Source organism: Centruroides vittatus, unplaced genomic scaffold (genome assembly GCF_030686945.1).
Source record: "Centruroides vittatus isolate TY-2023 unplaced genomic scaffold, ASM3068694v2 contig_459, whole genome shotgun sequence".
Lineage (NCBI taxonomy): Eukaryota > Metazoa > Arthropoda > Arachnida > Scorpiones > Buthidae > Centruroides > Centruroides vittatus.
This window is the reverse complement of record NW_027122255.1, coordinates 278332-295075: the sequence shown is the minus strand read 5'-3', so window position 1 is coordinate 295075 and position 16744 is coordinate 278332. Positions and strand designations below refer to the sequence as shown.

The window sequence follows — 16744 nt, the reverse complement described above, 5'->3', positions numbered from 1 at the left end:
TACCCTTCTTCAGTTGAAGCATTACATTTGGATCTAATAAAATTTACATAATTAAGAATTTTTTCATATAACATTACTTAAATATGTGTATTATTGTAGTTCTTGTAATATCCAGGAATATTAATGTGATTAGTGGATTATGCATTATCTTATTAGTGATCTGATTTCTTGATACATTTGTATTAAAACTTTGCCATATTTTCCTTTGCATTATTGCAAATTTTTAAAAATACACAAGTTGAAAAAATTTTGTAGAAACTACTAGAAAACAAAGTGATGAAAGTTTAGTATAGAAAGTATGGTGATGATATAGTGATGAAACTTTTTTCAAGGATCTCATTAAAGAATTTTTTATTCAGTCAGCAAAACCTCTTTAACTTCATTTTAGTTAAATAACATATTCTGCTCTATTGGAGTACATACAACGCTTAAATATCAATAACAGCTCTTTAATAATAGTTATATTTGATATTTTGACTTTCAAATAAAATCCGTTAATGTTTAATTTGGATAGATATTTAAAAAATTAAATTAAATTTTAAAAAACACATATACATAAATTTTGAAAATATTTTTTTTAACTTTAAAAATTCTGATGAATACATTTTTATAACAAAAAGTTTCTATTTATAACATATTAAAATTAAAAAGTTAGTTTAAAAAGTATTCCAAAATAATCATTTGTATTGATTTGATGATTCTTTTTCTTCAAATTTTCCATTATTATATTGCCATTAAATTAAGCTATCAAAAAGGAAAGAGATTAAGGTCACTCAATGCACTCATGTAATATATAACTCAGTTTTTAAATTTTTAATGTATTATCAAGTTGTTTCATTGTCTTTTTCTTGCTTTAAAACTTGAAAAGTAAGTTATATAGTGCACATTAGATTGATTTTACATTGAATGTTTTTATGCAAATATAATCACAATACAACAGTTTCACACAAAAAAAAATGTATAAAATCAAAATAGACAGTCATTTTTAAATATTTTATGATTTTAGGTTAAACAGATGACAAAGAACAATTTTTTTAAATTTAAAATTCACAAAAATTAGAAGAAACACTAAAATAAATTAAAGGTGTCTTCACATATTGTCCTTTTTTTATACCTTAAGAATGTAAGTCTTAGTTTTACATTAATTGATAACTATAACTAAGTAACCAATCAAAACCTTGATAATCCCAGTAAATAATTTAATGTAAATTTAACAAACATTTTCAATCTTACATAAGATCTGTTTCAGGTCATTCTAAATTTGAATATACAGAACTAATTTCAAAATTTTTTATATATAACAGTTTAAAGCAGAATCAATTTATTATTGAAAAAAATAGCACCAACTAAATTAAAAATTAGAAAAAGCACATCATTAATAATTTAAATTGCCTTTTTAAAATTTTTATCGAAATTTTATTGAAAATTATAATCTTCATCGCATTTATGTGTAATGTTAAGTTATATAAGATCTGCTTGTTTGCCAATCCAATAACTTTACAAAATGAAAAGTAGAGAAATTAATAAAATAATATGCATTATTTTTTAACATTTAAATTTAAATAAACATTGTACAATGTATTATTTTACAATTAGCTTTTATCTAACAACATTTAAAATAACAATTATTTCTAGGATATACTTTTTTTACATTTTTTGCCTAACTAAAAGAGTTAACTGATTTGATCTATGAATGGCTCATATATAGAGCATATACTAATAATTAATGATATTAAATTAATATTCATTATGTAATTTTTTTATAACAAATTTACTATTTTTATTATTAAATATAATTTTTTTTAATTATCCATATAATTTTTGAACTATTTGATAAAATTTTTCAGTTTTGCTTTTCACAGAGTGGAGAACAGGAACATCAGGCAGAATCACACTTTCTGATGAAGATGCTACAAGTAAAATGGAAAATGATTGGAAAAGAGTGAATTCTTTAGCTCATTATAAAGTATGATATTCATTAATTCATAACAAATAAAAATGTATTATATTTGTGAAAGTCACGTCTTATGTTAGTGTTTCTCAACCTAATAATATCAAATATTGAATCAGACCCTATTTAGAGATTGTTTCCTTTTAACACAAAAATCATGGCATTATTCAGATTTGTACTCTTCTAGAATTGTAAAGATGGATAATGTCATCCTCAGAACCTTCTTCAAGAAGCTTAAAAATCATTTATGTTAAATTGTTTACATGATATGCTATTCCATCATTAACAAATTAAATTAAGTTATAATTTAAAAATTTGAGATTAAGTTTTAAATTACTGACGATGAGATGATGTATCATGAAAACATTTTGGCATAAATAATTTTTAGGTTCTCAAAGCTTTATTGTTGTTCATAAATTCAACATATAGTTATTATTTACTATTGCTTAGGATCATGTCATGTTTTTTGATATATTAAAAAGAAAACATCATTTAAGAAAGGTTGATAAACACTGCACTAAATTATGACAATTATCTAACAAAATAAAAATATACAGATATTTACTTTGTATCAAAATGAATTCATAATCTAACTTACATATTCTTTTCAGTTTATTCAGAGTTAAAAAATTTATAAACACATCCCAACATTTTTGAATTTGGAAAAACAGTCTTTATATATTTAAAATAATTGTCAAAAAATTGATATAAAATTCTATTTTTAATTATTATTTTATTTTTTAAGCATCTGAGAGAAGATTTCAAAATTCAAATCATTAAGAATGTGTTTTTAAATATTTTTACTCCAATAAAAGTATTTTTAATATGTAAAGATAAGCAAAGATGGAATTTAATTCAATTTCATAACTTAAAAATCTGATTCAAGAAAGTTAGCATATAATATTTGACATATTTTCAGAGATATTTTATTTCCATCTTTTTCTATGATAAAATTTGGAATTATAATGGAACCTCACTTAACAAGCACCTCGCATAACGAGCAAAACAAATTGTAACAAAAATGATTCACTTAATGAGCGACGTTTCGCATAATGAGTGACGAAGGACAGGAAAGTCCCGATTGTGCGCATGCTCCATCAGTCTGTGTTTAGCACTCGTTCTAGCATCTTACTCTCACTTCTGATCAGATATTTTTCTAAACTTGCGTTCACACATATTACGTATAAACATCAACAACCATCGCCCATTATATAATAAACATGCCAAACGATATGCCAAATTCTTGGACTATGTAAAGGCTATAATTAAATATTAGAAATTAATTAATTTGACTAGAGGTAGGCAGTTATCCTGTTACTCGTATTAAATTTCATGACCAATTCCAAATTAAATTTTAGAAATGTCTAAATAAAAAATTAATTAATTATAGTTATTAAATTTAATACGAGATGGAAGCATAACTGCCTACCTCTAGTCAAATTTATTAATTTTTAATATTTAATTATAACATTTACATAGCCCAAAAATTTTGCATATTATTTGGTTGTTTGAGACATTTTTTCAATTTTTTTTTTTCTGAAAATTGAATTTGCATTACAGATTGGTTAATTCTGCACTAAAAGAAAAGATGAGAATGATTCATGCTCCTTAACAATGTACATTGCATAATTTTCTCTGAATAAACGTTATACATAAAATATTTGAATATTTTTCGGCGTGGAACACATTATCGTATTTTACATTAATTTTTGTGGAAAATATTGTTTTGCTTAACGAGTGTTTTGCATTACGAGTAATATTCTGGAATGAATTATGCTCGTTAAGTGAGGTTCCACTGTATCTATGGAACATTATGAAAATGGTTGTAAATGAACTGCAAATTTTATAATAAAATAATATTTTACAACTTAAAAAATATCTGCTTATGCATAAATCTTAATCGTTATATTATTTTAAATCTTTTTCTTATAATTTTAGATTATTATTATTATTATTATTCTAGCAATTTAAAGCATAATTTTAAAATTAAATCATGTTTTATAATACAGCTCTAGACATATTCTTATTAAAAATTTTAACTTTTGTAGTTTATATATTTAACAATAAATTTTATTATTAAAAATATATTTCCCTTTTCATAATTTTGTTTTATATTAGTCATTTATTAGAAATATTTTATTTCTAACATAGAATCAATTAAAATTACGATAGAAGTTTAAATTAAAAATTGATAAATATAGATATTTTAATGAAATATAATTGTATATAGAGCAATAGTCAAAATATAAACTCTGCTGTATTATTATAATTGTGTGTGCATCTGATGATAAAAAGAAGATCCAAATAGGAATGCGGTATATATTTTAAGTCTTGGAACTTCCTATTAGAACACTTGGCTCATTTACAAAGAATAAGGATTTGAATCTCATCCAGAATCAGCATCAGTGGCACACCCAGGGGGCCAAGGGGTCTGGACCCTCCAAAGAAAAAGGAAAACAAAGTTCTCCAAAAATCGTTTCCTAATTAAAATTCATTTTTTTTATTTGTATCTGTAGTGTCTTTTACAGTAGAGCGTCGATAAGTGGAACCAATTGGGGACTGGGGTCCTTCCAGTTAATGATTTGTTCCAGTTTCCGACTTTGTACGAAAAAATACATTAACCTGTCCGATGTTCAAATTTTTCTCCGTTGCGTATCGCTTCCTGTTGAATTTTTCTCCGTTGCGTGTTGCTTCATGTTGAATTTTCGTCGATTTTAAGCCTAACGAAAATTTTTATAATAATCATCGAGGCTATCGTATCGTTAAAAATTATTTCTGCATTTTGTACAAACAAAATAAATATATTAAAGAATATAAAAAACATGAAAATTATACTTTAGAAGTAAATTTAGTATCAAAAACATTCGATTCAGCACGACACAGTCAGACTGAAAATCGTTCCACTTTCCGGCCATTCCACTTACCGACGTTCCACTTATCGACGCTCTACTGTATTTCTATACTGTTTATGAATTAGTGGTCATATAAGGTGGGAATTTTATTGAATTTGCATTAAAAAATTTTTTTATTCATTCAACTCGGCTCCCCAAGAGTAAATCCTGAATGCACCACTGGTCAGCATACAGTTTTTTTATCTAGATTTTTTGTTCTTTTTTGTATTTATGTAGTTCATATACTAAATGTATACTTTGATTTATAAAAATATCAGCTACTAAATTAATACATGAAAAAAATTAAATAAAAAAGTTTTTATATTGGAAACAAAATTCAGTATGAGATTAACAAAACACTCAATTAAAACATTTCCAGAATTTAATATTTTATCTTTAGAAGGCTCAGTTTAGTCACAGCAAAACTTAGTGATCCTGTGAACAATAGTTTTCCAACTTTTGCTATATGTGACATCTCAATTTTTTTAGTTGCATTTCAGTGCTGATTGTGATGAGATTCAACTACTAATTTTTTGTCTTCTTCTATTACGTCTCAGCTTTACCAAGCATCATAATCTTCTCAAGGAAATCATCTTTTCTTATAATGTTCTTAGATTCCGCTACAGTTGATTTCCATAAACATTGAGGCTTTACTTATCTAAAATCGATTCTTTAGATTAACAGTAAATAAAAAAAATGAATGTTCTAAAGTTTTGAATATAAACTTTCAACCCTTCTGAATTTCTCAATTTATTAAAATTCTTATTATTTTTCTATTTTGTTACATTATGTAATGAAAACGAATTTATAATATAATAATAAATTGGAAATGGATTAAAATTCTCTTAATATTTTTTAAATTAAAAATATAGAGTTGGATATTATTTTATTAAAGATAAAATAATTTTAATAGTTGTCTTCATCTAAGAGTGTATTAAGCATTCAAAAATTGAGATTTTGACTAAACAAAATATAATTGAAAGATATTCAATTTTTGAAACTAATTGGTTTATTGTCAGAAATTTTAGCTAATATTAACTAATATTAGCTTTGTTATCTAATTATTCTTTAATACTCAAAAGATTGAGGCAATGTTTTTAATGTCAACAAAGAACTAAAGGTAGTAATTGATTTTTTTATATTCTGACTGTAATTATATTTTATAAATTACTCCACAAAACAGTTTCAGGTATAGCTGATATAAAAAATGAACCTGTAGAGTCATATGTAGTAATCTGCAATCGACCAGTGTCTACGTTAAATTAATAATCCCTGTGGATCTAATGGAAAATTTGTCATTTGTTTGTTGATTTATTGGTGATTCTTTCTCTCATGTGAGGCTGTTTTTCTTGCTCGATGATAAAGAATTTTAATCAAAAATAAATGTTCTGTAAAATTGGTGTTCTTTTATAAAATTTAAACAAACAATCCAATTTTAGATTCTACTCTTTTTGACAAATTCAATAATAAAAATATTTTATTTTGAGAAAACTTTCACTTTATACCAGTAAACTGAAGTTTGGTCAAAATGGTCTGAAAATACTTGAATATAACAGAATTTCTTCAAAGTAAATAATTTTTTCATTACTGAATTTAAAGAAATTATACTGTATTTTAATGATGTTTTACAATATTTTAGTTTGTTGGATATGTTTTTGTATGTGGAGTATGTTCATAGAATTTGCTTCCTAAAAGTAAACAGTTTATTTATTTATTTATGACAAAACAATACATTTTTTAAGAAACTTTTTATTTATACTGTATAAACTCAAGGTATTTGAGAACATTCAAGATTAATAAAAGATTTTTGAGAATAATTAATTGTTTGTACAGAAGAAAGTATTTCTTATTCAAATTTCTTTGTTTCATTTATATTATAATGATATTTCATTCTAGTTTTAGATGAAGTAGATATTGATGTTTTAAATAGTGATTTGTATTTAAACTTTAAAATTCTAAAGACTTAATCTGAAATAAAAATATAATTGAATCATTATTTTATTTTAAACTTTAAATAGATAACAATTCTGCATAATGATATATTTATATCTCAATAAGAAATAAAATAAAAATTTAAAAATAAGCAAATAATCTTTACTTTAACGGTTAAATATTTTTAGCATTTATTTATTTATTTATTTTTCTTTATTCATTAAGAATATATACAATGTTAAAAAAGAAATAAGTTATTCTAACAACAAAAAAAAATTATTATATGAATAATAAAATAATATTTTTAATATAGATTTATATCATTAATGACATTTTAATGACATAAATTGCTTACTAAACAAATAATGATAATTGATTTTGTTTGTATTATATTTACAAAAATAAAATAAATTACTTATATTATGTGATAAATAGAAAATAGTAAGTCATGAGTGTTTAAATGTTATGCTTAAAATAACTTTTAGAAAATATATTTTTAATTTTATTTTTAAAATAATCTCATTACTCTATTGATTTATAGATTTGTATTTCCTTATTTTTGCTTTTTTATCATATTTGTGAATCAAATAATTATAAAATAATAAGCCAAATGATCACTGTAATGAATCAAGCTACTTTACCGCTACTATTTAGTAGTGGTAACGTAGCCTGATTTATTACAGTGATTGTTTGGTTTATTATTAAAACTATGGAGCTTTGAGATGTTTATAGATGTAATTATAAAAGTAAACTCGAAGAAAATATTTAATTATTTGCTTTTGGAAGACCACAGACTAGGAGCTTTCTTAATGAATGGGCTCCTCTAGCCCAAGAATTATATATAAACAAATTTTTCATAGTCTTTTTTTATCCAGGCTATTTCACATCATTAGATTTTGTGAGATTAACTTTTGGTTACAGTTTCAAAATATGCCTATAGTCTCTTCATGGCTGAGGTGTTCTGCCATGCTCTGTATCAAACTCATTCTTCTTATCCTTTTGAGTTTAAAGACTAGATGAGACCCATTAAGGAAACTTATCACCTGCTCTTAATTTGATTTTGTCATATATATAGGTTTATATAAACAAACCAATAATCTGTGAGTTTGTTTATTTCTAACTTTTTTATAGCACCCGATAGATGGCTGTTCACATTTAGTAGACCTTGACAAATTACCATAGAATTTCATATATTTTTATGATTGTTGACAGTCATTTTAAATCTCTTTTTTTTTTTACATTGTTTTGGCTTTGAAAATTTAAATAATTGCAAAATTCTTACTTTAAATTGGAATTTTTTCTGTTTAATCTGTTATGTAATGAATAATTTTTAAAGTTTATTTAAAATTATAATTACAAATATATTTAAAAGGAGTTTTAATTGTTTAGTAAAATATTTGTTTGTTGATTTTAAAATTTGTTAAGCATTTAAATTCCAATTTGTTTTTAAATGAAATTTTAGGTATCGGATAGTGCTCTGCTAACTTTAGTGCCGAGGCAGTCATCAATGTATAACTTATCCATAATGACAGAGAAGCCTGAAAAGCAACAAAAATATGGTTTGTTCATAGTTATTTTAAATTAACTGCCATTTAATTATAAAGAATGATTTTTTACACATTATTTATTAATATTTAATTTATTTTTGTTATTATTAGTATATTTATTTAAATAAAATACTATAATATCTACTTATTGAAATTACTTAAGACCTACTTAAACTGATAACAATAAACTATCTGTAACATTAAGCAGAGTAAGTAAATAAGATTACAATTAGTAGGAAATCTGGTTTTATTAACTAAGACATTAAAAGGATCCATTAAAATGGTTAAAAATATATATAATTTGAAGATTTATTCATTATAGTTATTAGAATTGCTATTAATTAATAATAATTTATTCAGCACATAATTGAAGTAACAAATGCCAGCAATTTAAAATATTACTCTGCAAACAATTAAAATGACAAACATTTAAAGCATTGGTTAAGCCTGATAATGATTGCATGTTGTCAGCTAAATTTTAACACTGATAGAGCCTCTGCATTTGGCTCAACAGGAAAATCTACATATAATGCAAATTAAACTATGTAGACATAGTTTAATTTGCAGGGAGACTTAGACAGAAATTAGTTTATGCATACAGTTTTTTTTGATACTGTTGGAGTATCTCCAACAAATGTTTATATTTAATTAATATGATACTGGTGTGGAAAGAGGAAGATCTGATTTCTTCTTTATGTTACTATGCTATTGTCTGCTGGGGTAGTGTTGAATGTAGTACTGTAAGTTCATCTTTGATAACTTAACAAAAGATATTTATTAAGTGTACCTGAATTGTGTGTTTCCTTGCTGCAGAATCTAACAAAGACTACAGTTGATAAGGAATAATGATGATGGGAAAAAGTTGAATATTTGTATAAATAAATGCCTGATTTTATGACTTGAATTTCTTCCTGAAAAATTATTGTTAAGTCAGAGTTTGATTTAAAATGACTTAACATAATTCAGTATCATAAATTGAGGTTTCCTTCCCAGAAATATGATTTGAACTACACAAGATCATATTGAGGTGGCCAACAAAAATAATCCACTTATAAAGTAACCACTTATTAATCAAAGTATAAACTTTATATTAATCATAAGAATCAAATGTTGTAAAGTGATCAATTGTGGAGAACAAATGCAGTTTGTATTAATATTAAATTGTATAACAACTTTTCAATTATCATCACATTATTTTTAATATCACCATTATTAAAATAATATTAGTTTATATTATGATTTTAGTATTTTTATTAACTCTGCCAATCATTTTATTAATTACAGTTGTAATTAGAATTGCATGTTCTTTTGCCTTATATTTTCATTTACAATGTTGGATTTTAATTTTAAATATTTAATTTCTATACTAGAAGTTCTTATTTTTACTTTTTTCATTTTTATATTTTAAGACACAAAACTATAAAACCAAAAATTTAAATGAAATTATTTAATATTAATTACTCATTGTATATAATGAAAATCTATACACACTTTTAAAATTATTATTATTTTATTCCAGAAACATTAAATTTTACTCTTAAGACGAGTCCTCCTCTTAGTAGAGCAACATCTCCACTTAATCATGATACTGAAACAGGGTACAAATATTGGCATCTGGTGAGTATTTTGCTGAACAATTAAAGATTGAAATTTATTATTATTGATCTAATATATTATTTAGATCCAAACTTGAATATAAATATAATATTTATTTTTTATATTAAAGAATAATAGTATTTATAATTTCATTAGGTTAAACACCATGATACAGAAACAAATAAAGAAGGTGAGCGAGGGAACAAAATGGTCTCAGAAATCTACCTCACACGATTATTAGCAACCAAGGTATAGTTTTAACTTATGCAATTTAATTTATCATTAATATAAGTCTTCTAACTTGTGTGAAAATACTTTCTTATAACATATATAACAAGTATTAGATATATACAGTAGAGAGTTGTTAATCCAAATCAATTGGGGACTGGGGTTGTTCGGATTAGTGATTTGTTCGGATAACCGATTATGTACGAAAAACTATATTAACCTGTTCGATGTTTAAATTTTTCTCCGTTGCATGTCGCTTCGTGTTGAATTTTTGTTGATTTTAAGCTTAACAAAAATTTTTATAATAATAATCGAGGCTATTGTATCATTAAAAATTATTTCTTTATTTTGTACAAACAAAATAAATATATTGAAGAATATAAAAACATGAAAATTATACTTTAGAAGTAAATCTAGTATCAAAAATGTTCGATTCAGCATGACACAGTCCGACTGAAAATCGTTCGGATAACTGGCGATTCGGATTAACGACTCTCTACTGTAATGTGTGCTGCTCACTTGCCAAATTGATTAACTCCATAAAACAAAACATGGAGAAAAATGACAAAATAATATACATTCTTTTTTAAAATTCCTTTTAAAATATAAATTCAAATAAACATTGTAGAATGTATTATTGTAGATGTAGCTTTTATTTAACAACTTACAAAGTGTATAAGATAATAATGATTATAGCATATCCATGCTATTATTATGATTTTGGTGTGATTGAGGGAGTTAATTGATTTGGTAAGTGAAAAACATATCATCAAATTCAGTCTTCACAGTTTTTTTTATTATAGACAAACTTCATTATCATATACTTTTTATTAAAGATTTTTCACAAAATTGAATAACAGTTCTGTTACTGTTACAATTGTTGTTAGTATTATTTTGTTTAAATTGATTATTCAGCAACCTAAATGGTGTCTTCTTTGTCAGCTGTATTTGAAGTCCCATCATGTTGATTTGTTTGTAAATTTTTATAAGAATCATGTTTAATAGGAGGAATGAAAAAAATTATTTTTAGTTTCATCCATCTTGATATAATGGTATAACTTTTCTTTTTTCTAAAAATAATCGTTCAATAATCCACAAGTATACTTACTTCTGTGGCAGTTGGACTGTAACTAAGTAATTTCTTTTACTTACTTTTTGTGATGAGATAACATGAAATAATTTACCATTATCCGCAAGGCACTGGTCAGCGCACACTGTGATTACAATGCTGCAGTGTGTGCTGGCGGATTTATGTTACAGTATGGAGTTAATTAATTAGATTGGTTTCTGAAATATAAAAGTTCTTTCAATGGCCAAGAAAATTTTGTCATTAAGTGGTATTGATCCTTATTATTAGGGAAACTTATTATGAATATAAAAAGTGACAAGTATATCAAGTGCTTTGACGCTAAAATTTAAAAAAATTTGAAATGTGGAGTTAATTGATTTGGCTTTGGTCTAAATCATATGGTAGTTGCATATTTTATTGTAAAATACATAAAATTTAAATGCCATTCAAAAACAAAATTTTCTAAAATGAAAAAATTTTGTTTAAAATTATTAATACTTGATTAACTATATATTTGACAGATACCATGACTCAATTTAGTCTATAGTCTTAAATTATACAAATGAAAGAAATTATAAGGTACTAAAAACATCTTTTTAGTATCTTATAATGATAAAAGCTTCTGATTCATTATTTTAATATTAGTCTAAATCAGCATTGTCATATTGCTATTTTTATACTTAGCTGGAAGGCTGACATATATATAGACTTCATACTTTCATAATTATAAAGCTAAAAACAAGCAATTATCTATTGTGACATCATTACAATGCCAGGCTGCAGTTTTTAGTCATATTTTTAATTAATTTAATTAATTTAAAATATATGCTTTCCACCTCAAATTAGTAGTGTCTTGCCTCTGTACGTCATACTTTCCAGCTAGCAATAGAGTTGTGACGGTCATCTATCTAACTCCTTTCATGGGAAAATGTTTGAATTAAAATAACACAACTTCTTGTTTAAACTGGAAATTTGTATATAGTTAATCAGGACCTCCTGCCTCTAAACTTTCCATATCTGATCTTGACTTTAATCTATTTAACTTCTTGAGATTAAGAAAGGACAGATAGACAGCAACAGTGGGATTTTATAGGTCTACAATTTTTTCAAATTGCAGCCAAAATATTCAACTCATTTTGAGGTTGGATTTGCAATGAAATATTTAACTAACTCTTACAAAGTGAGTTGGATATATTTTTTAGTTTCAGTGTTTTTTACTAAATGAAAATTTTGTTTTTTTTTCATTTTGTTTTATTAATTAATTTGATTATTATAAAAATATTATATAAGTTAGCAAGTATGTATAATAATAATATAAATTTCATATTAATTATTTGAGTTTAACCATTTGCTAATAAATTGAATTTTTAATAATCTCATTCACTAGTTACTAAATTGTCTATAAAACATTTTTAAAAATAAACAATTACATTGCTTTAAATTACTTTTTATGTTTTTGATAAAAAGAAATTGAGCCTATCAAAATGTTTACATCAAACTTTTACTTTGCTTAAAATAAAATTTTTTAATTCAAATTTTTATCAAATAAAGAATGAATTGTGGTCAGATATATCAAAAATTATGTAACTTTTATTTTAAAATATTATTTTGTAATATATAAAATTAAAATAAATCTTATTTATCTTACTTAGGGAACATTACAAAAATTTGTGGATGATCTGTTTGAGACAATTTTTTCCACAGCACATCGAGGCAGTGCCTTGCCTCTTGCTATTAAATATATGTTTGATTTTTTGGATGACCAGGCATTACAGCATGGCATCGGAGATGCAGAAGTTGTTCATACTTGGAAATCTAATAGGTAATTTTTCATTTTCTTATATGGAGGCATATAATTTATCTTTTAAAATTAGTTTTTATATAGACCTAATTTTTAAATCTGTTCTTTTGTAGCTTACCTCTTCGATTTTGGGTGAATTTAATCAAGAATCCTAACTTTGTATTTGATATATATAAGTCCAATATTGTTGATTCCTGCCTCTCAGTAGTAGCCCAGACATTCATGGATGCATGTTCGACATCTGATCACAGATTAGGCAAAGATTCCCCTAGTAGTAAATTATTATATGCCAAAGATATACCAATTTATAAAGATTGGGTAGAAAGGTTTGTAATATATATTGCTATCAATCATAACATTATTGCATTTATTAACATGAATTTAATTATTTTATAACAGAACCTTATTAAAATTTAATCATCATTTAATAATTCTAGATATTATCAAGATATTAAATTAATGCCAGCAATTAGTGATCAAGACATGAATTCCATGTTAACAGAGGAATCAAGGGTGTGTAATTGTTTTTCATTTAAACATTTATATATTTTGTTTGAATAAAATCATAATGTTTCTTTATTTTCCATTTTATTAGCTTCATGCACATGAATTTAATACGAATGTTGCCCTTTATGACTTGTATAGCTATGCAGTAAAATATAATGACCAGGTAATTTGAAGTTTTATTCTGCAAAATGATATCTGTATAATTATGATTAATGTTTGGATAGATAATTATATTGTGTTTTATTTATTTTTTTTTTTTTAGCTAATGATGACATTAGAAGAAGATGAGTTTTCTAGGAAGAACAAATTAGCATGGAAACTAGAACAAGTTCATGCTACCATGACAGGAGAATCCGAAGCGTGACGGTGTCAATGGCAAACAGTGGATGTGTGACAGAACGATTGGCCAAACTGATGATGATGTCATGCCTTCACTGATTGCCAGGATAATCATCATCTTTAAAACTCGATAGCACTGGAAGAATAGTGAAGAGATGCCTTTATTAATGGCCAACAATTGCTACTATAACACTCCTCGTGCCATTCCTGCGGACGGCAATGTTTGTCGTCTCTATGCAACATCAGTTTATTTCGCATCGTGGATTCGTCAAGGTGCTGTTTTGATCTTGCTTCCAATGTTTGACATCAAACAGGTTCCTAAGCAATAGCCTGCAAGCAAGGTGGAATTATATTTGAGAGCTATTCAAATCCTTAGCGAATGATCTGTGAAATGCTGGTGTCAATCACATTTTTCATTTTTTCAGACTATTATACCAAAGTGCTCTGGGTGCACTGATCGTTCACCGACAAAGATTTATCGGAAACTTAGACCCAGAATAACTAAATGTTCATTGGTGTGATAAACAAATCTCGGTGCAAATAGGAATCAAGAGTTTCCACAGCTAAAACTATTATAACTGAACCGATGGTGCAATGTATAGATGGTGTTGTCAAAATGCGATGTGACGCAACACTTGAAATTTAGATCACGTCCAATACAAATGTTGTCCTGCTTCTCTCTGAAATATATTTCCTGGAAGTTTTAGAGACTTTTTTTTTATTAATATTTTTATTTCTAAAGAAGTACAGTGTGTGAATTTTTAAAAGTTTTCTATGTAATTATAATGATTGTTTTGAAAGATTTTTCTAGAAAATTTTCAAAATCATTTTATGTTAATACTCCCATATGATGGAATTCCTAAAATGGATGGAGTTAGTATTTGAATAGTGAATTTCTATAAGCAAATGATGGTACTGTATATGTAAATGTCTTGTCTCTAGTTTGTTATTTAAATCAGTGTTTATAAAATGGAATCCTATATTTCGTATGACTCGTTTCGAAATGCCAGTGCAGTACTAATGGGACTTTATATGTGGATGTGCCAATCAAAGGATTCTACCACTATCTGGCTGTCGATGCCCCCATTAACCATATTGAGTGCCTTTGTCATTTGCACTGGATCGCATTTTATCTAGTTTAATGATAAAAGAGATTTTGTTATTATTAATTGTTATATAAACTACTTTTTACCACTGGCAGGAATATATTTCAGATTTGAGAAAGAGTTAGTTCTTTCACTTTATCACAATTTTGTAATTTTTTTTATGACTTTTTGATAATATTTTGCTTTTGTATTCCATTTTGTTATAAAAAAAAAATAGCAATGGATCTTTATTAATGGTTATATATCATGTGGTGTTTAATAGTGCTGCCGAAAAGAAACGTGAAGACAAAGATTTATCTGCCTACAGCTGATACATATTTTAAAAATTGCTCAGTTAGAATCCCCCTTCTCCATCATATAGAAGACCAACTTGATCTTTATATAAACATTTGTATATAGTTGGTTTACCGGATGGAGTCGACACCATATCAGTCACGTGTCAGGAAATGAGAAGGACTTTATATACCGTGCTACTGTTCCATTATCAATCGATGTCAATGGTGATGTTCCAATGGATAGTTAGTGATGTATTATGTATTGTGAGCACAGGAAGTGTGAGATTACAAAGGTACTCGTATGCACTCTAATGTACTAGCACCTTATCTGGATTAAGACATTACTCCTTTGAAAAAACAACCAAAATGTTTGTAGAAAAATCTGTACTCTTTCTACGATGTTTCACAGGATTATGCACAATATACATAGTTACTTTATTGTTTGGTTTGTTTATTGATGCCCAAATCAGATGCTGTGCATTTAGAAATAGTTGTAAATTTAGTCAAACTGAATGGCTGGCTGTACTTAACATTCTGTCCTTTCCCGTAAATATATAAATATATACATATAATTATATTATATATATGTATATATACATAATATAATTATATTCGGGCTGTGCAGATGTACAACTGCTATTTTACAGAAGTCTTAACCCTCGTCATTTCCAGGGTGCTATAGCCACTTGCCTACATGTACTGGATATAAATTACAGTTGTATGTGATGAATTTACACAGTACTTTATCGATCGGGTGCCGTTACATGCAGGAAGAGAAATGTATCATTCCCGTCACGATTCGACGGGGCATTTCTGCAATGGATGCCCGACTTACTCCTCGGACAAATCAATCCGAGGAACACCTTTCCCTTTTTGTACAATGTCAAAAACTTTGTATAATATTTATAGCATATTTTTATTATGGTATCTGTTTAGAAAGTTTACCTTGCTCAAATGGCTCCTCCATTAAAATGGTGTACATGAGCAGTTGCAGTGAAATTTTGTTTTTCCCCCTTCTGTCGACACTTTCGGGTCTTTTCGTCTTCAGCGATAACAGTCAGATTATCATAAAATTTTGCACGTGTACCTTTTATGGCTAAATCAAAATTTTATCAAATTGCTATTCTGTATGATGATTCATGATCTTGAAATAGTGGTCTGTTCTTTGTGGAAACAAAGTTATATCGGTGACAAATCTGTAAAATTATTGTGGGGCCCATAGGACGGAAACAATTCAGACAATAGGTAATTGTAACTGATTTTCTGACGTTGAAATGAACAACATAATTGAAACAAAACTTGTGGAAATTTTGTGTAGTAAAAAACTTAACTGTATTGAAAATGGCAAAATTTCAATCTCAAAGAATAAAAGAAAAGAAGTGATCTTATTAATATCAAAATAATTAAATTTTGAATATTCTAGAATAAATTATGTCTTTTAATATACGTATTTTTAACTAACAAAATCTTACAACTATTGAAATTTTACAAATACAATATTA

The 16744-nt window shown here is 26.0% G+C and overlaps 1 protein-coding gene across 4 annotated transcripts in view; it reads left to right on the top strand.

Moving 5' to 3' along the window:
• PlexA (plexin A) overlaps window positions 1-15681 on the top strand; it is a 167499-nt gene extending 151818 nt beyond the window's left edge. For 3 of the 4 annotated variants that reach the window (XM_067272897.1, XM_067272896.1, XM_067272893.1), the window contains exons 29-37: window positions 1848-1966; window positions 8237-8333; window positions 9841-9938; window positions 10074-10166; window positions 12867-13036; window positions 13129-13341; window positions 13453-13528; window positions 13611-13685; window positions 13785-15681. In XM_067272897.1, the coding sequence (XP_067128998.1) occupies window positions 1848-1966; window positions 8237-8333; window positions 9841-9938; window positions 10074-10166; window positions 12867-13036; window positions 13129-13341; window positions 13453-13528; window positions 13611-13685; window positions 13785-13886 (1043 nt within the window). In that variant the 3' untranslated portion in view covers window positions 13887-15681. The remainder of the gene's footprint in view (window positions 1-1847; window positions 1967-8236; window positions 8334-9840; window positions 9939-10073; window positions 10167-12866; window positions 13037-13128; window positions 13342-13452; window positions 13529-13610; window positions 13686-13784) is intronic. The other variant, XM_067272894.1, reaches the window with a different exon arrangement.
• The last annotated feature ends 1063 nt before the right edge of the window (window positions 15682-16744 follow it).